The sequence below is a fragment of the Rousettus aegyptiacus genome, unplaced genomic scaffold, assembly GCF_014176215.1.
Source record: "Rousettus aegyptiacus isolate mRouAeg1 unplaced genomic scaffold, mRouAeg1.p scaffold_m13_p_2, whole genome shotgun sequence".
Classification (NCBI taxonomy): Eukaryota; Metazoa; Chordata; class Mammalia; order Chiroptera; family Pteropodidae; genus Rousettus; species Rousettus aegyptiacus.
In genome coordinates, this window is record NW_023416295.1 from 9444433 (window position 1) to 9469250 (window position 24818).

General features: G+C 37.6%; 1 protein-coding gene across 6 annotated transcripts in view; it reads right to left on the reverse strand.

Moving 5' to 3' along the window:
• Positions 1-24818, reverse strand: part of NYAP2 (neuronal tyrosine-phosphorylated phosphoinositide-3-kinase adaptor 2) — a 233521-nt gene that overhangs the window by 48163 nt on the left and 160540 nt on the right. For all 6 annotated transcript variants that reach the window (XM_016118879.2, XM_016118878.2, XM_016118881.2 and 3 more), the window contains one exon: positions 18410-18616. In XM_016118879.2, coding sequence (XP_015974365.1) covers positions 18410-18616 — 207 coding nt within the window. The remainder of the gene's footprint in view (positions 1-18409; positions 18617-24818) is intronic.

Here is a 24818-nt window from a genome sequence, read left to right on the forward strand (position 1 = left end):
TTCTCTTTATTCTTACTGGCTACAACCTTTCATTACTTTGTGTGCTTTTTTGTTTTTTTTTTTTTAAGATAGCCATTTCTCAATCGCGTCCCTGTAGGGTGAATTAGATTTCTGTTCATGATTCTGTCCCATGGTGCTGTCACAGGATAATCTCCAAGGTGTCTGCTGCTATAATTGTGAGTATCAGAAGAGTTCTCTTTGCTTTCAGAAAGCAAAGACAAATAACTGTTCCCAACCTCTGCATCTGTACAACAATAAGAGATTAGCATATCTTCAATGGAGAGGACACTTTCATCTAGCATCAAAGAAACAAAATTAGTCAAATTCTGAGGAAACATTTCTTCTCCGCATCTTTTCTTTCTTTCTTTTCAAAATACAATATTTTTCTGTACTAGCAGAAACATATCATGATTTTCCTAAGTCAGTCACACTGCTGAAAGGTCCTAATCAATGACTCAGAGCTCCATAGGAGTCACAGAGAGGCCTTTAAAAAAAAAAATACCAAGTATGCTCATTGCAAACTTTCATTTTTGGGGAAGACTTTTTCTTTTCTTTCCTTTTTTTTTTTTTGAAATAAAACATATGATACTTGAGGTAAATTTGTGTCTCAGTAACTAGGGGCAGTTTTGCCAGGACTATGTTAAAATTGTCATGGATTTCAAACATTCGGTTTTAAAGCTTCTATCACACATCAGAACAAACATATAAGATGCTCTGATGTCCCACATTAAATGCCATTTGTCCTGTATATACTTTGAATGAGTTTTTATGAATTTGCTTTAAAATTATTGGACTGTGAATAATCCAATTAATTCATTATCGACTATGATTTTAGACAGTAATAGTTCACACTCAGGAATTCTAAAAGGATTAGACAATCTAATCTATAAATTGTTTTCAATTGTAATGAAATTGTATTAATACTAAGTTTAACAAGTAATTAAGTTGACCTGCGATCATAATTTGTACTGATTTAATTAAACTAGCATATCAATGTTATTAATGTTAAAGCGGCAGTTTTTTAAAAAAAGTGGTACTATTTTAAAAATAATTTTTAATTTTTCAAATACAACAGTAGAACTGTTGATGTTGGAGCAATTGGTAATTCTTCTTAGGAATACTAGAATTCTAATGATGACCTAAAACCCAGAGAAAAATGAGGCGGCACCATGGTGAGTAGAGTTTATGATCTGATGATGGACGTAGAGAATTACAAGACCCGTTGTATAGAGGAGAAGAGAGTCAAGAAAGTCTGTTGTATTCCTTCTGAATAACTGAAGAGCTGGGATTTCCTTTGCCTTCCACTGCCTTATATAGAGCGAACATAAATCACACCACTTACACCTAGGGATACCCTAGATGTTGCCTTGCATGGCTGGTTTCTCACATAGCTACATAGCATAGTGTAGCATTGACAGTCTTTTTTTTTTAATTTTACATCTTATTTTATTGTCATATAATTTCTAAAATGCTCTTGGCATCTTCACCACTTTAGCTGAATATGAAAATGTGCTTCTGTTTTTTAAAAAAGTTTGTATTTCACATTAAAAGAAAATTATATGTGTGTAAAGTAACATATTTTTTCTATTTAATGAGTAATATATGCTCCTTAATTATCTTTACAATCATTATATAAAAATATTCATCCGTAAAGATATAAATCCAAAAAGGCTTATCTTGATTTATAAGGCTCAAATGGTATGTTACCACGGGAATAGACTTTCACTTTGCATTATGGCATCAAAAATAGAATGAACAAACAAACAACAACAACAAACAGAATAAAATCCTTTCTTCATTAGATATTAGGAATGAACACATGACAAAAAGCTACTTTTAAAATATGTTACATTTTGCTTCTAAATAACAAAATAAAAAGAAGAAATTGCCAGGCTAAGTTTTGTATACCACCCACCTGATTAATGTGAAACTCTATACCTAATAAACGAAAATCGAAAGTATTTCCTCTTTATACCATTAAGTTTTTTTGGTTTATTAAAGAACAAACATCTTGAGACAAAATGTGACATCATATATTATAATTTTAATGGTCTCTATAGATGTTCTGTTTTAATGTCCACGTTCCTTATGCTTCTGCTTTGAATTACTGTCCATTATAGATATAAACTAAGCAATATGTGTCTTGGAACAAGAGTAATAATGTAAGACTATGTTGAGTTCACCATAACAGGGGACTTCAATTTGATCTACAGTAATGGTCATGTTTGTTCACTTTATCGCAGAAGTTCTGGAAGGTTCTAAGACCCTTTGGGGAGGTAGAGACATGAGGTCACAACTATTTTAATAAAAATATAAGTTAAGATGTCATTTCTTTTTCTACAGTGTTGACAAATGCACTGAAAGTTGAAAAACAATGCTTGATATATCTGAAGTTATTTTAACATACCAAAGTACTAGCACCAAATTGTACTAGTAGTTATGTATTTTTCACTGACACATAGACTCCAAGTTCATGTCTATTTTCTGCCTTTCTCCTGGAAGCCCCTAGTGGGCAAAGCTCAGGGCTATGGTGAGAAGAGAGAATGCCAGAGAAGCAAGGAAGGGCCAGCCCCCATGGCAAGCAGTGAACTTACACCTTGCTGTAGTGGGAATGAGATCTAAGGTGGGGAATCTCGAAAGGAGGCTATTGCCTTATGGTCCTGGAAAGGGTTAGGTCTGACTCCTTTACTGGGCACACATAAACCATTCAGTCACCTGCACCCCACAAACACTATATAGAGGATATCCATGGGAAGCAAGAGACCCATGTTGTCAGAAGGAACGAGCAAAGAAACGGTTGGGACAGAGAGTCAGGGGAAGAAACTTCAAGCTCTAGCTGTTAATGAGGATCATCATTTTTTTCAGAAAAAGGAGCTGAGTCTATTACTTTCAGGAAGACGACTGACAGATTTGTTGACAATGATAAATTTGAGCTTTCAAGCAAGAATTGAAATTTTGAAAAACTTGCATCCACCATTGTGATCTTGACAGCATCCTAATATTTAGACTTTTTTTTTTTATGAGATCAGTGGTGGTATTAATTAATACACTGTATTGATCTTTATAATGAAATATGTCAGCATATGGAAGATTTGCATGACATGGTGAACTGTTATTTTCTAAAAGCATGATGTTATAAATCATGTCTGGGCAAACGATCCATTTAAATTTCAAAAGAGACCAGTGGATTTTAATGTAGCAGAGCATGATGAGTTTATTGATCTATAACTAACTTTTATATGTCGAATTGTGGAAGGATATTAAGGAGAATATCCACAATTATATGACAAGGTTATTAAAATATCCCTCCCTTTTCAACCATATATCCGTAAAAGGTCAGGTTCCCTTCATACATTTTACCCAAAGCAACATATCACAACAGATTGAATTAATATGAGAATTTACATTCTATTGAGTTAGATATTAAAGAGATTTGCAAAAATGTAAAACAATGTCAATCTGTTCACCATTCATTATAGTTTCAGAAAAAATAGTTATTTATATTAATATGAAATGATTTTATTATTTTTAATGAATAGATAATTTTGTAATTCTCCATTTTAATTTCTAATATGATAAATATTGTTAGGCTTAACTCACATAAAAGAAAGCTTTTTGAGATTAAATCAATAAATCTATATGGAAAAGCTCCCAGAACCAGTCTCAATAATTTTTAAGAACATAAGGGGATCTAAGACTGAAGAGTTTGAGAACTGTTGATTTTATATAGACTTGGAGTCCCCAGAGAGTTCTCGTAAGATAAATTTTTATACAATTAATTTGCCAGTGGAATATTTAAAACAAACAAAACAAAAAACAAAAAAGAAAAAAAAAGAAAAGAAAAAGAAACAAAAATACTACATTGAAGCACAATAAACATGAGAAAATCTTTGAAAATTCCAAGGAATTTGGGAACCACCATTTGGGAAATCCTCCCCTAGAAAAATCTCTAGGGCAATGTCCCAAATAAAGCTATTACATGCCTGTGAAACCTGAGGGAAGCAGTCCAGATTCTCAGAGCACTTTTTCAGCATTTACAATAAGAGGCAAGCACCAAGGTTCATTCGTTGATTCTTTGATGTTTATAAACCAAATCTGTTAGAATAATTGAAACGACATCGAAAATACTCTTGATTGATCATAAGCTAGTTTACTAAAGTCACTACCCTTACACTACTTTTTGGTCTGCTTTTGTGCTTTGATTTTGTAACAATGCTAATAGGACTGTACATAAATTAAGTTTCCTATTTGCTAAAAGTTTCTAAAATTGTTGATAATGTTTTAGTTATAAAAGGTTTAAAAATATAAAAAAAATTTTTAAATAACATTTAGGAGGGGTAATGGTTATCTTTCATTTTTGCCTGTTCAGAATCCATCTAGTCTCTTTCTAAAATAATAGTTTGAATTTCCTTTGAAAACAATATCACCAGTAATCTTAGTTCTTATGGTTCCATAATAGGGGCTAACTCCACCTCCAGTCCAGAAGTGACCATGTGACTAAGATCTGCCCGATCAATCATTCTATCCTCTTGGCCTCACAGATTGGCTCGAGAATGAGCATGTAACCTAAGTCAGTCAATGAGAGCCACCTTCACAGTTTTTCTGGAACTCTTGGGAAAGGGGTACATCTTTTCACGAGAGCTGCTAAATCCTTATCACTTACCAGCTGTTTGACAAAATGGATAATTCTGCTTGATCTCGCTAAGCTTCAGTTGGTTCATAGGTAAAATGGGGGGAAATACGAGTATTACTTCAAAAATTATTGTAATTAAATAAGATAATAAATATAAAGATTTTACCGCAGTGACCAGCATGTAATAAGATCTCAAGAAACGTTAGCTATTTTTATAATTTACAGGCAAATCTGATCTTTCGATGCTTCTCATAATGAAGTCTAAACTTCTTCCTCACGATAGTACACATGGCTCACTTCCGTAACCAGCCTCGTGTGTAGTCTCGTCCCTGCCACACAGCACCGCATTCTCTTAAAGCTCCAAGCTTTCTCTTACTATAGGATTTTAATCATGATGCTACACTCTGTCTGGTGTACATATTCGTTTCCTCTTCTTTCCCTCCTCCTCTTTACTAAACAGCATGTTCTGTAAGATCAGGAATCATGTCTATCCTGTTCCTCTATTTCCCCCAATAACATGATAACTGACCCCTGAGAAGATCTCAAAAGTATTTATTGAACGAATTGTTTTAAACCTTATTTGAAAGACTAAAGCCAGAGTTAAAGGTAAATTATTTGTACATTGACCAGTCTTCAATTGAATATAAAGTTAAAAAAAAAAAAAAAATCAGGGAGGGAAAAATTGCAGTGCCTGTCGTGGACAGTAGATGGCAGTGCAAATATTGTTTGCTATGTATTCCGGTTGGCTTACAAAGCTCCCAGAACTAGTCTCAGAAAAAGCTTAGCATAAGTCAGAAAGAATGTTCTTTTTTGGTAATGTCTTCTATGGCTTTTCACAGAGACAGAAATGGCGCTCTTTTTGAATACGGTTGGTGTGCCATACCCACGGGGCTTTTCCAGAGAAAGCCAACCCCTGTCAATTAGGAGCAATGTCAGGAGAGCCAGCACCGCAGTCAAAATTCCGGCCAGCATTGTCATCGTGGTTCTCAAGCGGGATTCATTTGTTGAAAGGCAAGTAAGGTGAAGGCACCTTCTGCATTATCTAAATTTTTATGCCTGGTTAATTATTCTCCCCCCCCCCCCAAAAAAATGAGAGAATAATTGAACATTCAGAATTTTTCTAATAAGAATGAAATTACTATCATGTTGTATTTTTTCCCCAACAGTTTAGGTATTCGTATAGTATATAATGTCATGGTCTGTGTATAGGTTTAGTAGATATCAAGTTTAAGGGAATATATATATATATATGTATACACACACACATATACTTATACATAGTCTACTACAATAAGTTAGCTGACTCTACAGATCTGATCACATGAGATCCAAATTTAAAACCCATAAATAGTTTCATTTGCACATACACACCAACATACACATAGACACATGCGCGCGCGCACACACACACACACACACACACACACCAGTTAATATCACCAAATTCCTTGCCTCCAGATCTCTCTCGTAACTTTAACCAACCATCTTCCTAGGGAAAAAATGGGAATAGGAATATACGTCGTTTAGAGAAAACTCAAGTACTGCACAAGAGAGTCCATTCCTGTCTTACTGCATAAGGCGCAATAATGTCCTCTTGCTGCATGAGAGCGAGAGCCATCACAGGCAGGTCTACACTTCTTGACGGCAGAGGTCATAGGCATCGCCTCTCAGCTGTTCAAACAGGAGTTCTCACAGGTGGGCTGAATGAGTAACTAACTGAACCCAAAACAAAATGCGTATATAATGTTGCTCTGTTTTAGGAAACATCCCGCCTGTGTGACATGTTTGCCCAGGGGCTCGAGAATTAATTTTTAAATATACCAAACAACCAGTTATGAACATCCCTCAGTTAGTTATAGGAACAGAGAAATTTCATGGCTAGAGAGAAGAAAAAATATTTCTTCTTTGAGTTCATGAGGCAGGTTATATGGGGTAGCATTTTACCTTCCTAATTCTGTTCCCCTGGGTTTAGGATAATAAGACATTAACTGACTTTGTAAATCTGATTCCTGAGTTTAAAATCTTGGGAGTTTAAAATTCATAAGTGACTTCCTGTAATTTTTAGGGAAGACCAGAATCACTGATGCAGTCAGCTTGGCCTGTCCCTTGTCAGGCTCTCGGTCCCCTCCCCAGCCACAGTCCCTTGCCCTCTGCCCCCCTTTCAGCCACTCTACCATGCACTTGTGTCACAGTCCCTTGATTGTCCTTTTGCTTAATTTACCCGAAATTTCGTTTCCCATGTCATCAAGAGGCCCTGTAACAAATCCAAGAGGGAGGGAGTACAGTGCCATGTTCCTTGGTGGCTTTCGCCACCAATGAAAATTATATTTTTAACTTTAGTGATTAATAGCAATCTTTCCCACTGGCACACGCTCAATACTTTATAAATCTATATTGAATAAAAACAGGTGAATAAATGAATAGATGAATAAACAAATGAGCTTTGAGCATGGAGGTGGAAATAGGGAAACCCAGCCTAGTTAAATTATAAGAGAGCTGTAGTAAGGGTCAGAAAACCAAAATCCATTTCTTGATTTGAATCTACTACTTTACACTGAGACTGGGTAATTTACTGGACTACTCTTGAACTTCTGTTTGGTCACCTAAATCGATCATAACACCAGACGATAGATATACAGGTTTTTGTAAAATCCAAATGAGATAGCACTTACAAAAGTATATTAAAAGTTAACACATAGTATGTAAGTATAAGGCAATATTATAAATGGCTCACAAATAATCCACAGAGGTCATAAACTTAAATTTTGTAATTCAGGTTAAATATCATTTTCAATAATCTTAGAGAAAATTTTGGAATTTTATCAGGTTCTGTTTCCTTTAAATATGTGTATTTCACTGTTAATTTGAACAAAGAGAACCTTAGATACAATCAGAAAACAATGTGATTCTTTTCTCCCCACAAACCGGCTCCAGCCTGCTCTGGCAAAGAGAAGGGCAGTTATTTCTTGTCCTTTAAAAAAACACTGGGCCAGGTCTCAGAATTTTCCTTTTCATGTCGATAATGAAAAATTCTTCGTTTTCAATGTCGAGAAGATGTGGAGAAAAAGGAACCCTTATACACTGCTGGTGGGGCTGCAAATTGGTATAGCCACTATAGAAAACAGTGTGGAGGTTCCTCAAAAAACTAAGAATTGATCTACCATATGATCCAGTAATCCCTTGACTGGGTATTTACCCCAAAGACTTGAAAACCCATATCCAAAAGCTATTTGCACACTGATGCTCATAGCAACATTATTCACAGTGGCCAGGATATGGAAGCAACCGAAGTGTCTTATGATAGATGACTGGATAAAGCAACTGTGGTACATATACACAATGGAATATTACTCAGCCATAAGAAGAGATGAAATACTGCCATTTGTGATGACATGGATGGACCTTGAGATAATCATACTAAGTGAAAAAAGCCTGACAGAAAAAGTCGAAAATCACATGATATCACTTATATGTGGGATATAAACCTAAAAGCAACGAATGAGCAGGACAAACAAACGGAGACTTGTAGACGTGGACTATAGACTAGTGGTTGCCAGAGGGCTGTGGATTAGTGGTTATTAGTGGTGGGGGAGGGGGATGAGAGGGGTGGTAGGCAGGGTAAAGGGGTCAAATATAGGGTTTAGGGGGAGGGTGAAGTAGGTAAAGGGGATCCAATATACGGTAGCTAAAGGAAACTGGACTTTGGATGGTAAACGCACAATAGAATATATAGATCTCAAATGATAATGTACACCTGAAAATTATATAATTGTATTGACCAATGTTACTCCAACAAATGTAATTAAAAATTAAAAAAATAAAAAAAATCCTTCAGTTTCTTCAAGTCACAAAAATAGTCTTATTGAAGTAATCATTATAATATCTCATTCTTTACATTAATTACAGTTTTTAATTTATTTCAAGGAAACACTTCTCTCCGGGCTCGTTTAGGCTTGCTCCTGGCACACGGAGAGATGGCCTCTCTCTCTGTCTCATCTCCATGTTCTTACCTCTCTGCCTCAAACTTGGTCCCCACCATGTCTGGCCTCACAAAGGCAGAGAGAGGAGGAAAACAAAAGATGAGAGGGCAGAAACGGTTTTCCTGTGACTGGCCAGCTCTCGCCTGAAGATTTCCTGGCTGTCTGCCCACTGGGCATCTTATAATGAGCCTTGAGGCATGTCCAGCAGAGTGCCTGATGCCCTGGGCAGTCACATGACCCACACCAACTCCAGGGTTTTTCCTTGTGACCTAAGCTGTTACAGGAAAACCAATTTACACTCACTTTTAACCCACCATCAGTATCTGGAGAGTCACTTGCCATGCAACTTTCTGTTCTGTGATCATAAGCCATTCAACTAACTTTTTGTACATTTTTTTTTCACTGTGTCCCCTCAATGGCTAGACACAAATATCTAGCTTTTTGAGTGGTCCCATTAAAGTGTCTCTCACTGGATTTTCCACTGGAGGAGACACTACTCACTTTTCACCCCTCCTCTGTAGGAGATGGAGACTCATTCTACACACACTTACACACACACACGTGCTCACACACAAAAGTCCATCTCAAAGTCTCTCTAATATCTCGTTTCTAGCCTCTCAGCCTCCTCCCTGGCCAGTCTCACTTTCCCAGGCTAGAGATGAGAGCTCATTTAAGGAAAACAAAATTCATTTTGGTCGCTTCCTTTGCTAGTTCTGCTTCTGTGGTTTAGCTTTGGCTGCTGAGTGTGAGAAGAGTTACTTTCTATTATTTCATAACGGTCTTTATAAAGACATACTTGGGCTATTTTAAATGGCTAGCTTACTCCAAGTTCTCCTTTTCTGATTGTTTCTCAAAGCCCTACCACCATTATCAGGAGAATATAAATAGAACTATATCTCCGGTGAAGACATCTTGTAGCAGGCAGAAGTCACAGTTTCCCACAGAGAAATGAAAGCAAGCCTGTTGGGATTATGACTTACATTACTCTCCAAAGACTCGCCAAGTGAGAACTCTGTCCTGTGGTTACTAGAATGCAAAAAGGGAGAGTTAAACTCTGGAGTGTGAAAACAGTGAGCAGAACCTAGCAACAGGATCTGGCCAATGTTCCCCGAGGAAATAACCAGGCACCCAGTTAGAACTGGGAAGTGGAGCAGAACTGTCTTTGGTGCCTGAGCAGACTGTGCTCCATGCCAGCCTTGAGGGCAGTCAGCATGAAAGTCCACTGCTGCAGGGGGTTGACATGGAGCCAAGGAGGAAGTTAGTCAATTTCCTACAGCGAAGTTCAAATTACAGTGGAAGCCTGAACTCTGCCAGTTTGGTTTGTTGTTCCTGTTGCATGAGAAAAATGAACGTAACAAAGAACTCGCAGTCCCCATCAATATACAGCCCCGAGTGGTGAAAACATGACCACTCAAAATGATGCTCTGAGAAGTGGGATGGCGGAACAAAGATGGGAGGGCGGATCTTCACTTTTTACTTTGACCTTTTGTTTTTCCATGAGTGTGCTCTACTCATACAATAATAAAATATTTCCATCGGAAAGAAAACCAGCAATATTCCAACAGACCATGCATGGTGCCTGTATCAGTTATTTCATACTACACCCAAACTCGGTGACTTAAAACAACACTCATTTAGCTTTGCTCATGAGTCTATGGGTCAGCTGGGTGGTGGCTCTGATCTTAGCCGGGCTCGCTCATGCATCCATGGTCAGCTGTGGGTCAAGTCTCTGACTCTGGTATTTGGTACTGCGCTTTCTCACTTGTTGGGGCAGCCAAATTCTGAGGACTCTTGGCTTTGCTCCATATGTATGGCATTCTCCAACGGGCTGCCTTAAGCCTGTTTATTTAAATAGTGGTGAAAAAGAGAAAGTGGAAGCATTCGTGGCCTTTTGAAGCTGAGGTTCAGAATAGACCAGACTCACTTCCATCTCATTCTATTGGTTGTTGCAAGACACAAAGCCGACACAGAGTCAAGGGATAGGAAACAGATCTTACTTCTTGAGAAGGGGTTATGTGCAAGCTCATTGCAAAAGGAGTGGATGCAAGGACAGGGGAGTGATTGGGGACATGACTGCAACCACAGCACCCAAAGGAGCCAGGCCATGTGAAGAAACGAAAGGAAAAGCAGAGGAGATATTTGGGAATTATGCGGCCATGTTGAAACCTTTAATACCAATCAGATTCTAGAAGCAAATCTTTTCCGTCCACACTTCTATGAATGAGCTGCAGGGAACACTCTGTCCCCTTGTATTTGCCTGTTTCCTATTCATCATGTTAGTATCTAATTTAATGGTACTTTCTCCAAGAAAGTATATTGATGGGGACTGCGAGATCTTTGTTATCTTCCTTTTAGCTAGAGAGTAAATTATGTGATTGTGTCCAACATTTTCCTTTCACCACACATAAGGATCTGTCATTTTCGCTTCTAGACTATGAGCTCTGGGTCTATTCTACCATATTTACCTTGCACCCCCCCTTTGCCCCCACACCTACCCCCTGCATAGAGCGGAGTAGATGCTAAATACATTTCTGTTAGAAAGTAAACACAAAGGGAAAACTGAATTAACAGATGAATGAATGTCAACTCGGATATTTATCAAAGAAAATGTGTACATTTGCAGATATCAATATTTTCTTGTGATTCCCACATCTTGCCAACATGAGTTTAAATCTCACTCATTGCTACTAAGCAAAACTGAAACACCGTGAGAGGTTAAGATTACTTTTTGGTAGCTGTGTATAATGAAGCAACCAAGTATTTAAAGCTTGTGCTTGATCTTGTCTCCAAATTTTATAGATGCAGACTCAAGGGAATCCAAAAATGGCTGTCACACTGGCCTAAAATCTTTGTTTAAAAATGCACAAGTAAGTTAAGCACAGGCTGTTGCACTAATAGTAGTCACACAGTCAGGGATGGCTAAAGAAAACCTCATATCATATTTCGATGAGTTGAGCTTTCCAAAGGAAACATGCGTTCTTGGTCTTAGAAAAAGATCAGAGACTTTTCCAGTAAAATGAAATGGAAACAGAATACACTTTGCTCTGCTAGTTATTATAAACCAGCTTTGTACTAGGCGTTTTTATGCATTTTTAAATTCAATCCTCATAATGACCTACACAGTAAGATTTCCTTTATCTTTTCTATAAAGATAGAGAAACTGGGGCACAGCAGTGTTTTATAATTTCAAGTCATAACCATCAAAGTATTAATTTATTAACATCATTAAAAAGCGTGATTTACTTGCACTAAAAACAACAACAACAACAACAACAAAAATTAGATGGATTTATTATGGTTTGCCGGGAATTATTGTCATAAATACTGCTCCACAATTCCCAGCCCTCCTGCCGAATTCTATGCTGCTCTCCTGTTTTTACTCCTCTAAACTTATGCATATGGGGCTCTTTGTCTATGAAGGGCTGACTCATAAATTTTGAGTTATGGCTGCCAGGAGGCTTATCAGCAAAGTTAGCCAGTCATTCCAGTGTTATCGTATCAAGTACAGTAAATATGTTTCAGAATTTTTAAGAGGAATGCATCTTTCTTATAAATCACGTGAAGAAATTCAGTTCTCAAAGACGACACTCGTAGATTCCACTGCAGTCCCCTTTCCTGAATCCCAGTTCTCAGTTGCTTATATTAAGTGGCCCCCATTCAGCTAGATCTCTTTCCCAAGTGTCTACTTACGCCTTTGGCTAAACCCCCTACATTTCTGTAATCTTCCCAATCTTCAAAGATGTGATTAGAATACGAATTAGAGCTGCACACGTCTTAAGAACCATGGTTTGGGGCACGCGTCTACTACGTGTCATGTTGGAGCTAGAGCCCCACCAACCCCAGCAACACGACCCACAACTTCTTTTGCCGCGCTTGTCTTAAAAGCTTCTCTGCTTCAATTACTCTCAGTCCAAGCCTCAGCTTGAATGTCACTACGTATAGAAAACTCTTCTTCATTGCCCTAGACCAGTGATTCTCTTGGCCCTGCTGCAAAGATATCTGCAAAGGTATTTGGAATCATGGTGATGATGTGTTTATTGAGTATTGTATTCTGTGTTATGTATGTCCAGATGTTACCTCATTTAATTCTTACCTTGCATTCTCAGTGGTATCTGCGAGTTAGGTACTATTATCATTCACGCTTTATGGATGAAGCTCAGAGAGGTGAAGGAATATACTCGATGTTATCAGTAATAAAAACCAGAATCCAGATTAAAATCCAGATCTGCTGGATGCTCAAACCTCAGTAATCAATCATTCGATACATACATTTATCGTAATATTTACTCTACAAATGTATATGCAAGAAATGGCACATTTCTTCTGTTTTCTTTAAATAAAATTAAATCCATATCTGTTTTTCACTTCTCTGAACTTGTGAACAAAGGATTCTTCTTGGATATGAAGGGCTAACCCATGAATTGTGGTGGGGAGGCTTTCCTAAAATGGGTCATAGAAAAGCCCAGAACTTCTGAGAGCATAATATACAAGATGGCCTTTCTAGTCTTCAGCTCATACTGTTTATCATAGGGGAGTTTGTTTTTCAAGCATAAAAGGGCCCTTGAAGTAGAGAAGTCCATATTTCAGAAGCTAGAACCAGAAAGCATAAAACTCAGCTTCACTGACAGCCCCATGCAAACTCTACCTCACCTGACCTCTGTCCCCATTCAAAGGCCGGGCCACTTTGCCAGGATGCTGTGAAGCATTATTCTGCTGCTGGTCCTTACCATTATTCGTGGAATGCCAGATCACTGCGCCTCTTTCAGAGTTAAGAAATCCCCCTTCCTTCTTCACCATCAAAGGCCCTGTGCCTCTCTCTAATCCCCACTTCTACCCTTAGCATAGCCTTCTACAGGAGCTGCAGCCTCAAGAATATGACAGCCAGGAGGGCAGATGTCTGCTGGCACCTGCTGCTTCTGCTACAGCTCAACCTCTTGTGCTTTAAGATCAAATTCGTGCCTCTGCGGAATGGTCGTCACTTGATTTCACAAACCAGAAATTGTGAATTGACAGCCTTTACGTCTCACATGGCCAGAGAAAGCAAATTATTAGAATCAATGTTGTTTTGAAAGTTGAGCCACATTTAAAAATTGGGAGTTTTCACATAATAGAAATTAAATCTTGGAATTTTTATCATTTCTCGTGGTGAGCATCAGCTGACACTGAGCAGCTTCTGCCCCCTAGAGATGTCCTGTGCCTTCCAGGTCATGGGCACTTCCATCGTTCAGCCTCATTGTTTGGCAGTTTGCAATAGATTTTCTTTGTAATGGAGAAATATATCTCTATGTCTATGCTTCTAACAAATGTTGGAATACATCACTTAGGCCACAAGGGCTTCAGATTTCAAGAAAAATGGGGGGAAAATTTTCTTTTGTGAAAGCAAAGGACATTCCTAGCACGTAATGCGTAAGCACAGCATGTCCGTTTTGAAGGAGCCACCTCTTTGAGTCCCCTGCCTCATGTTACCTGTCTGTCCTCCAGGCACCTTGTTCATATCCCACAAGGGGCTCCTCGGAGCAGCAGAAACACATAAGGGTGAGCAGCAGAAGCTCAGGTCTTTCAAGATCCTTCTATAGAGATTAAGTCAAGGTCTGTGAGTTCACTTCCAAAAATGTGTCTTCCTTCTTTATCCTATTCTCGGTGTATTTCTACTCATGTAATAACAATAATTGTTATTTTTAAAAATATCTGGTATAACCTTGGTTTAAGACTCGAAGTCTCCCACTAAGCCCTCTATCTTTTTTTTTAAGTCCACATTAATTTTCGGTTATTTGAATAATATTAAATGTATAGTAAACAGTATATATCTAACATAGTATGTGAGTAATTGAAAGAAAAAAAACATTTAATTCTAATCTAATTTGTATTCGATAGTTTTGTGTCACAGAGAAGCACAGTACCATGTTTTAGTTAGCCTATGGTATGTGTGGTGGGGGTCATGGGGTTCGTTCCCCCAAAACCATTGCAGAACTGGATATAAGCTGCTTGGAAATTATTCTCTGATTGAATCAGTGATTGAATTCCAATTTTTGGTTAATACCGTACTTGTACAATCTCTACTTTTCCTCATTATTTTCATGAGCATTTAGGTCCCAGTCCTCCACTGTCTTCAAGAATCACCCTCTAGGGAATGTCTGTTTTACTAAACAACAGTGACTTTAATAAAGTACCACAGCAACCGGTGGCCATGTTAATTAGAACTGAGATCTGACACATGCATTTGCTTTACTTCAGCAATTTCTCCACTCCTCAAAAGAGCTGTTAAGAACAACTATTTCAAGTAGCTAAACCACTTTAGGTAAAGCAATAGTCTGTGACTGGTAGCAGTGCGTGTGTGTATGTGTGTGTGTGTGTGTGTGTGTGTGTGTGTCTAGAAGGAGGAGGGAGAGAGAGAGAGAGCAAGCCAGAGGCTAGTGGACTATGACATATTCTAGAATAGTAGTGACACATTTTAGCCTCTTTCTTTTCAGAAAAATAAAAACTGCCAATTTAACAGGCATTTTTCCTATTGTACTTTTTCCCTCAACACTGGTGTAAGGGTTGACTCGATAGATATAACTGTAGTGCTATGTTTGGGAGGCATTGACTTTTAAAAGTGTAAGAAATTGTAATGCTCTTTTGAACATTCATGAGAACACGTAAGAGACCCTAACTTGTGCTGAAGTTATATAAGTGACTATACATTCGCCCCTACTTCTCATATTTCTTTTAATGTAGATACAAAAGCATCTTTATCAAAAATGTAACAAAAAGCTTTTTTCCCTTCATCTTTGTTTACCACCTTCACAATCTAACATGGGGAATGCGAGGGACTATGGATATGTATGTCATTTCTTCTGGTCAGTAGGCAATTTACTGCTCTACAAACAGAGCTGAAAGACTCAGGAGAGCAGATTTAAATGCCGTCAAGCAGAAGAGACGCTTCAGGAGTTTGCTGTGGAAGAAAGTCCAAGTACGTTCCAAATTCTGTTCACACTCTGAAAACATTGGAAGAGTCATGTCAAAGTGTCAAAGACATAAATAAATATGACCCAATTTATTCAACTTACTAAGTGATCAGTAAGAGTTAATTGTGGACTGCCTCATTGTTTTGTCTTCATTTATATCATATTCTTCTTCCCTCGCCCACATTTTGAAATGATTGGATTCCCCAGGGCCCAATCTCAGTTTCCTTCTCATCACAGTTTCCTGTTCTCTTCATTCAGAATCTTCTAGTTTTAACCATTCCAATGGTCTTTAGTCTCAAGCTCCACTAAATCTCTTCACCTCCAGACTTGTTATTCCGACTCTTCACTACTTTCTCAGTTAGATGTCTCAGAGCACTTCCAATTTAAGTCAGAATTTGAGTCCTGACTGTCCCATCCACATTGACTGCCTCCTAGTCAATGGCCTCCCAGTCACCTACGCTTGGAGCCATGGAGTCAACATTAGACCTTTCATGATGGAACTGAATTACATTTTACTTATCTTTAAAAATTCTTTAGATGACTATAAAACATCCACCACATAATGTTCAAAAACGAACCATGATGTGGAAGATACTGTCCATTGCTTATGTAATATCATCCCCCCTTACCCCTGCAAACAGTCTATTGATCTCATTTCCAGGTATAAGGCAGAGGCCCCTTGATTTAAGGGAAAGAAGGACCTTCTATAAGCTCCTAAAAATCTCATTTCTCTTCATTCAGTGACTGGTCCAGAAGACATGTTCTCCTATTCTGACCAACTAAATGCAGGGAGAGTCCACTGGCGTATGACATGCCCAGAACTGTCACAGTATGCTCGTGATTATGAAAAAAAAAAAATCATCAGGGTAAGCAGAAAAGAAGAGGTAGAAAGAGAAAAAATTCCTGGGTTTTTAATGACTTTAATGATTTTAATGACTCACTTAATGGTTGCAAAATCCCAACAGTGCCTACCTATCTTCAGACTGGCTGCTATATGAGCTAACATTACATAAGCCACTGCTAATTAGTACTTGGTGGCTAAAAGCATTTCTGTCTACTACATGAGGCTCTTCAGGGTTCCCACAATCTGTCCCCACCTTACTTTGTAGCTTCTTCAGTCCACCTTCCCCCACCCTTCGCACCAAACACGCCAGGCTCCATCCACAGCACTTCAGGTTTTCACTCAGAAGGCAGACTTCCTTCTTCTCTGTCTTCTTGTGAGCAGCCTTAATAGTTCAAGCTCTAGGTCAAGTATTGCACCCTCAAGTCATTATTTTTTTAGCTACCAAAAGCCCCTGATTATTTTTGCCAAAATCATACCTTCTCACAAAAAAAGTAATCGAATTTCTGTTTTGCATATTATTTGTGTATAATGCATTACATTTTAACGATCCATCTGTCTGTCTTGCACTTGACTTCGATCACCGAAATGTGAAGATGCCTTATTCATCATTGTGCTCCTAGATCCTAGAACAGTGGCTGTTACATAATAAATACTCAGGAAATGCTTTGGTTTTTATAAAATATATCTTTGGTCACCATAGGAACAGACATTGTTTATGTTTTTTAGTTAGGACCAGAATAGGTTTTGATAGTTTTTTTTTTTTTAATACAAATAATGAACCTAAAACTAATCGTAATTCTCAATTAAATGGTGGTATCAACCATCTTTGGGAATTTTTTTCCTATAAAATACTATTGGTTCTATATGTTTCTTTTTCTTTTTTGACAAAATGAACAGATATCTTCTTCTCATGCACTTACAGCTATTTATACTTTACTATCAAAAATAGATTTTAAATTTCTGCTATATTCACATAATGTTCCTTCTGTCAGATTTAAGCTCAGGTTATTAAATTGGTTATCCACATCACACATGATATGGCTGCATCACCAAAACTTTAAAGTAAATTTTTGAATGTGGGGAAGTTATTGCTCTGCCTCTGCCTGGGGACTAGTATAGAAACATCTCTTCCCAAATACAAAAATGATTCATCTTATTTTGATTTTAACTTGTGCATGCCTATCAGAGAGACCACAGGCTAAATTCCGTAAACTGCTTTCCAAGATGAGTATTAGTGTTGAAAAGAACATTAAAGGATTGGTCTTTTCTTCAGAGCCCTATGCTCTTAAGGGGTAGATTATTTGTCATTTGTTTCAATTGACAGCTCTCTGTGAGTCCATCCTGTAGATAAATCAATTCAAAGCAAATATATGCTACTTTAAAAAGAAGTTTAATAATATTTATTTATTAAAGATGCAAAATTGCATTGCAGATTTGAACTTAATTCAAATTTAAAGGTGCATTGGATTAGAATTTTCTAAATCTTTTGACTTAGATTTGGAAACTCAGTACCATGACAGTTCCTGTCTTCAGCTCACCTCTTCAGATGCCTCATACTATATCTATTTTCTTGACTGCCTCCAGATTGTTTTTGTTACATTTTTATCTTCAATTTTACTTCTGCTAATTTTTTTCCAGTTGCCTAAAATCTTTTCTGAAGCAAAGGAGGCATAAACTTTAAATCACTTAAACTTCATGAATTAAGAATGCTTTAGGTGAGGACTCTGGATATAGATGAAATTTGGTACTGGATGTTTCGAGTTGTCAGGGCTACCACATTGCATAGCTCCAAGAAGCATTACTCACTTCTCTATCGTTCACGTGAATAATACTCCCTAGGGTGGTCCAACATACTGTTACATCCCTTTGTGTGGAGGGCTACTTATGCTGTCCCTATGAGCGTACAGAGATATCCCTTGGCTATGGTTCTCCAAGTAATAATTGCACAAAAGCAGTTTCTAGAGACACAAGGAATTCCCATCTGCAAAAACATTATCGGTCTTACCTGAGCTGTGGTTTCCTGCTAACAAAGTGGGGCTCACAGAGCATCTTCCTAGTCTACTGGTGACCATGGGTGGTCCCGGTGTTCCATCCCATTCCTGAGCTTTGACAGGCTCTCTGGAAGATGCCCCATGATGCCCTCTCTCCTTGCTGTCCAGCTTTGGTAGAGGTTCCGTGCTGTGGCTTCGTATTTTCAGCTCCTCTGTCGATTCTGTGTATTAATTAAAATTACATTTCATTAAACAAAAGTCAAACCTTTCCCAGGTTTTATTTTTAAAATTAAAGAACAATTTTCTAAAATGCTTTCAATCGATTTTGGGGAATTTAGATGTGCGTTGGTCCTTACAACACTTAAATAAAACAGGGTCAGAGATCACACTTTTTTTTTTTTTTTTTTTTTGAGGAGTGTGAGTTAACATCATTGGGAAATAGTTTTCTCTTTGGAAAAGGAGAAGCTCAATGACTCTTGACTCTTCTTTGTTAACTCTTCTCTGTGCTCATCTTCAAGAAAACTTCTTAAAGAGTACTTTAGACTCACTCTCTACTATCTCATCTTTCCTTCGCTCCGCTACCTGCTGTGACACTACCAGCTACTCTACTAAAACTGCTTTTGCTAAGATCACCTAGTGCCTTCAAGATAGGAAATTCAGAAGACATTATTAAGCCATTTGACAACTCCTTGATTACTCTCTTATTTACATCTTTAATTCTCTAGGCTTCAGTGATGGTCCATCGTCCTGTGTTGTGTTCGATGTCTGACAGTTTCTTTATCATCTATAACTTCTCTTGCTTCATGGTTGTTAGCCACTGTTCTTCCCATGCTATCTTTCTGTGATTTTATCGTCCAGGAGTCAACTAGCAACTGAATGGGGTTGGTAGTGATTTCTAAATATTTTATCATAAGCCTGGACCATTCTCCACAGCTTTAGACTAAAAAAAAAAAATCCAACTGCCTACCGGATGAGTCTATCAAGATGCCCCATAGAAAATACAAATTTAACATTTCAGATACTGAGCCAACACCATATTTCACTAAACTAATGCTTCCTCCTGTTCAACCAACCATCAAACTAAAAGCTTCCTCTCCCTTTCTTTAACTACGACTCTTCAAATCCATTAGTCGGTAGGTTCTGCAGATTTTATTTCTGAATTTCTTGCTCTCCCTTCTGTTCCATTTTGTATCGTATCTACCTCAACTTCTCTGGTTCAACCTGTAATTAGCACTCTTAAATTATTGCAACTTGTCTCCTGTATTGTGTCCTTGTCTCCCCAAAGTACAAGCTCCAAAGCATATGCTGCCAAAGTGAACTACTTAAAATGCAAATATGATTGAAGAACTTCAGAGATGCAGTCAAGATGGCAGAGTAGAAATTAAAAAAAAAATAGGTTGGCTTGCAAATATTAAGTAATTTCAACATAAAAAATGCAAATATGATGAATTATTATTTTAAGGGATGGATATAATAGCCTTTGTGTAATGCATGTACAGAAGTGTTCGGAAACACATGAAATAAAGATGGTTTATAAGAGTATTATCTTCTCGCTGCCATGAGAACAGTGTTATTTCAGGAAATAGCCATCCCGTAATACACATAGAGAGGAGTTTAAATACAAAAATGAACAAACAAAATGTAATTTTACTCATAATGTACTCCTGACTAAAATTCTTCTAGAAGCATCCTGTTATCCACAGAAATGTCTATGTGTCTTGTTATGAACCGCAAGATTCTCCACCATCTCCCTCTTCTCTTGCTTTTGAAATTTTTCACTTCCTGCCTGAACAATATATTCAAGAAACATCATCAAGGTGGTTGTACCTTCCTTCTCTCTCCTCCAGCTCTAGCAAAAACAGTGCTGTTTTGGACAGCTACTACCTCTTACCTCGTCTGCTTTGAATAGACTTATAGCTTGTTTTTGCTCAGCTAATCTACTCGGTCCCAGGGTAGATGGTCATCTCTGCACTGAGGTTGTCTTACATTATTTTTCTTTATATTTTCTCTTCTCAAAAGGCTCTGAGTTCTTTCAAGGCAGGCTCTGAATTTTGCTTTTTGCTTCCCTTCCCCACCCCTCCCAGTTTGGCGCCTCCAGAACCCTTAGCATATTGCTCGATAGGTAATTAATGAACTAATTAATTAATTAATTAGGTCTCTCAACTCCGCTGGCATCTTTCTGGTGTGTGTAGGAAATACAACATTCCTAACAGAACAAGAGAATTGAATATTATAAATTATGAAAGGAGCACAGAGCTAATACTATTTTTAAAACTCCGGTTACTTTACAATCACGAGTTATAAAATTCACCAGATTGAAATTTTAATTCAAGTAAGGAATCTTTGAGAAAAACTGTAGTGAAAAAAGAATCACAGAAATGATTCGCTAAACCTGGATTTTGTTTTCTTTGAATGTAGGTTCAAATACTCATCATATTGCAGAATGACAATGCAAACGTCACACTTTATTTCTCTATTTCCTGCATCTGTGGGGCAGAGACAACAGTTTGAAATACCATAAGCAGCCCTGTGTGAAGGAAGGATCTGAGAGTTTCAGCTTTGCAGCCTTAGCATCGTCTTGGGGTGGTGACCTATGTCACTGAACACTTCGTTTCTCCTCTTGGAGTCTTATTTTCCTTAACTGCAAAATGTAGATAACGCCAGCCTTGCCTAACTCCCCATTTTAATTTGAAGGCTCTAATAATATTCGACACTTGAAGATATTTTGAAAACTAAAAAGTGTCACACATGTAAAAAGCAGTATTAACTTAAATAAATTCTAGCAATTTTTCCTTTGTGGATTTATTTTAATCTTTCTACATTGGGACTAGATAATGACCAAGAGACTGAATATACACATGGAAAATTTCCAGACCACATATAAAAACAGAACTCTAAACCTTTATCTAAACTAACCAGCGCAGGAAGCATACCTACCACCTTTAAGTCTGACTTCAGGAATTCAGACCAGTCTCTCTAGCAACCAATCTGGGAAGTCAAACAATAGCCTGTGTAACAAATGACCCTAAACAGCCAGGACTTTGGGCCCAAGTTCCAAAATAGGGCCAAACAGAGAAAGTAGACTATATACCCCAAATTAATGGCAGAGGCTGCTCCGCTTCTAGTTAGCCTGCCTTCAGCTTTCCTAGGCCGATAGCCTCTATTTGGGGCACGTCCCAAGCTTTTTCCACCATAAGCTTCTCCACTCTTCTCCCTGCCTTTGAGTCTCTGTCAGATGTAAGTGGTAGCGGCCTACGGCCTTGCTATATAGCAAGCTCTGAATTAACAGCCTGTGCCTGTTCTCATTTGTTTGGTTTTCGTTTACTTCTACATTACAATGGCCTCTTCCAGCTCCAAGATGCTCTGCAGTTGTGTAAACACATGTCATGAGCCTCCTCCTGTGAAACAGAACTTAAACCAGGAGGTTAAGTTCATAACAACCACCTCAGAAAGGTTCCTGGTCTTTAAATGGCCCAGGATATAAGCCTAAGTCCCAGTTACACTGAAATCAAATATAAGAAGTCAAATATTTTACAAGAAATATACTCCAGCATAATGACTACAGCAAAACAATTTAACCAACTCTTGCTTTTCAGTGCCCTAAGTCAAACGAGATAAAACAAGTGTCAGAAAAGAACATCTTAGATTATTTCCAAGCTGTTTATTTACAGTTTCAAAGAAAATGTGCTCTGGCTTCCAACTGTCTCAGCCTCGAATCCTAATGACCCATCTGTTTCACCTCACCTTCTCCTCCAGAGTTTAAACAAACCATTGGGATCCTCGCTTTATTACTGACTTCTCTATTTCTTTCCTTTACCATCATTAAACATTTATCTTTTTTTTTTTTTCCTACACACACACACACACACACGTTTTCTACCATTGGAAATAAAACTAACCAAACTAAAAAAATGCTCAAGCTTAACCTTGGGTCCAATATTTTTGCAGATCAGGACAACATTTTAAATATAAAAAGCTGAGGGTCTGTGTCAAGGCACCTCCACCAACATCAGTTTCTTTGTTCTCATTCAAATTACTCGCATACACAGACCAGAGAAGTGTCACTTCAGTCTCAAACCTCAACTAAATAAAAGCCCCATACAGCTCTGAAAACAAAAAAAAAGGAGTCTTTTCTCTCTTCCTTCTTTGTTTTCAAATCCCAGAGGTTAGTCTTAGGTAAATTTTGGCAGATATATTTAGAAATACTTGAACAAAAGAATTGAAGAAATCGTGCTGCTTGGACTGGTACCTTAACATCAGCCTCTTAAATAAAATTCAGAGCTGAAAAATCTTTAAGAAAATCATTAATATATTTATTGAGCATTTTATTTGAGAATAAATTTGGTTTCCCACACGTATTCAAGAAAAGCTTCCTACACAATGCATTTTCTAATTAAAATAAATGTGAAAATCTTTAAAACAGCTATTGAAAAGAAACAAATGGAAAGTGGACAATTAGATAAGAAATATATACAGTAAGATACATTTAAAGCTCAAAGACATCTATTCAAAGGTATAAGGACACGTTTATCCGTGTCCATATATTTCAATGTTTCCTTAAAGCCTGTTGAAAAAAAAATTGATATTAGTAACATAAATTTTTTCAAACAAGATCAATCCTAAATAACTGAGGTCAAGTTCTATGTGGGATCTAAGTTCTTTCAGTGTTCAGTTACAGGCCCAGTGTGTAGCCCAAGGGTCGACTACATAGAATGTGGTCATCCTCTATTCATAGAATAAATGACTGGATGTTAACTAGTTACCTAAAATCTGATTCATTTTGAAATCTGATCTTGAATGAAAATCTTGCTGTAAAAAAGTGCATGTATTATTGCGTTGCATTTGTCATTAATCTCGTGTGTTTTGCATATTATTGTCTTAAACTTTTACAGCATTTAAATTGAAGAAGGATAAATAAGAATAAGCAACCAGGAGGAATCCTTTCATGATCAAAATAGTCTCTTCAGAATTCCAATCTGTCATACCCCATGCTAATGCTGAAGTTCCTTCTCGAAGTTTTCCCCTCTTTTTTTTTTTTTTTTTTTTTTGCCTCTTCATGCTGTTTCTGTGTCTACATTTATTTCTCTGGCTTCTATCTCATCCTTCTCCTTCTCCATTCCTGTCCTGGACCCTGAGGCATCTATCACTACTTGGCTCCTCAGGTCTATGGTTTTCATCATCAGGCCTGCCCCAAACACTGAGTTTTCTCAGAGTCTCATTCATTCTGCTTCATCAACATTCCTTCCATCAGCAACAAAATGGTATTGAGGATTCTTATAAATTTTCACAACCTCAAAATCCCTCTCAAGCTCTAGAGACAACGAAAGCAATATAATACTAATGGGCCTTTATATATGACTGTCTGGGGGACCCCAACATGTTAAAACTGACAGCATTATCCTTTCTACAAACTTTCGTTCTGTCTGGAAAGGTCATGTAAGCGTTGATTTATATGTCTGGTTCCACCACCAGATTTTAAGCTTCTAATGACTGAAGACTTAGTACCTGATAGAGACTACAATGAAAATAGATGGGATGAAGGAACTCATGCATGCTTCACCCAGGAAAGTTAGCTATTATCTTATCTCACCCCATCTTTGCCCATGACTCACAGCCTCTCCTTCCACCTTGCCAGTCTCCCAGCACATGGGCTATGGCCTGAACCAATAACAGTCCCTGACAAACATGAGTTAGTTACTACGGCCAACGTTATGTTCTTTGTTAACCTATTCATGTTTCTAATCGACTTACTAATGATAGATTAGAAAACAACAGATTTGCCAGGGAAAATGAGTATTATTTGGAAATACGTCCATTAACACGTTTTCTTAGAGAAACAGAATCTCCTTTTCTTTTCTTATTTTGCAATATTTAAAAGAATCTGCCACAATGTTTCACTGTTTCTATGAACATCTAGATGATTCAGATGATTTAGACAAGAGGCTTTTGTATTTGTGGCCTGTGACGGCTGTTGTTCTTGAAATTTCACACTCATATTGGGATCGTCTGGTTATGAAATATGTACTCTAATTGTGCTTGGAAATACAGGGACCAAAGTTTATGTTGCTGATGAGCATTGGAGTTTCCTATGGACAAGAAGAATGCTTCAGAACTATCCCCTCTTATTGGCATAATCAGCAAGATCAACATCTATCCATTCTATTCCAACTGTTGAAAGTGAAAATAATGAAAGGTAATCAAAACAGATTAATTAGGCAGAGACAACAACACATTTGAAGTGCTAAAGGAGACAATGAACTAAATTGCATTATTAGATGGGTATTTGATTCAGTCATCAAATTTTAAAGCTGAAAGGGACCTTGGAAATTACAATCGCAACACAAAAAGCTAGGTGTATATATGTCTTTGCTGAGACGGTGTCCTAGCTTTGGAATAACAGCTCTAGGAAGGGGAGTTCCCACC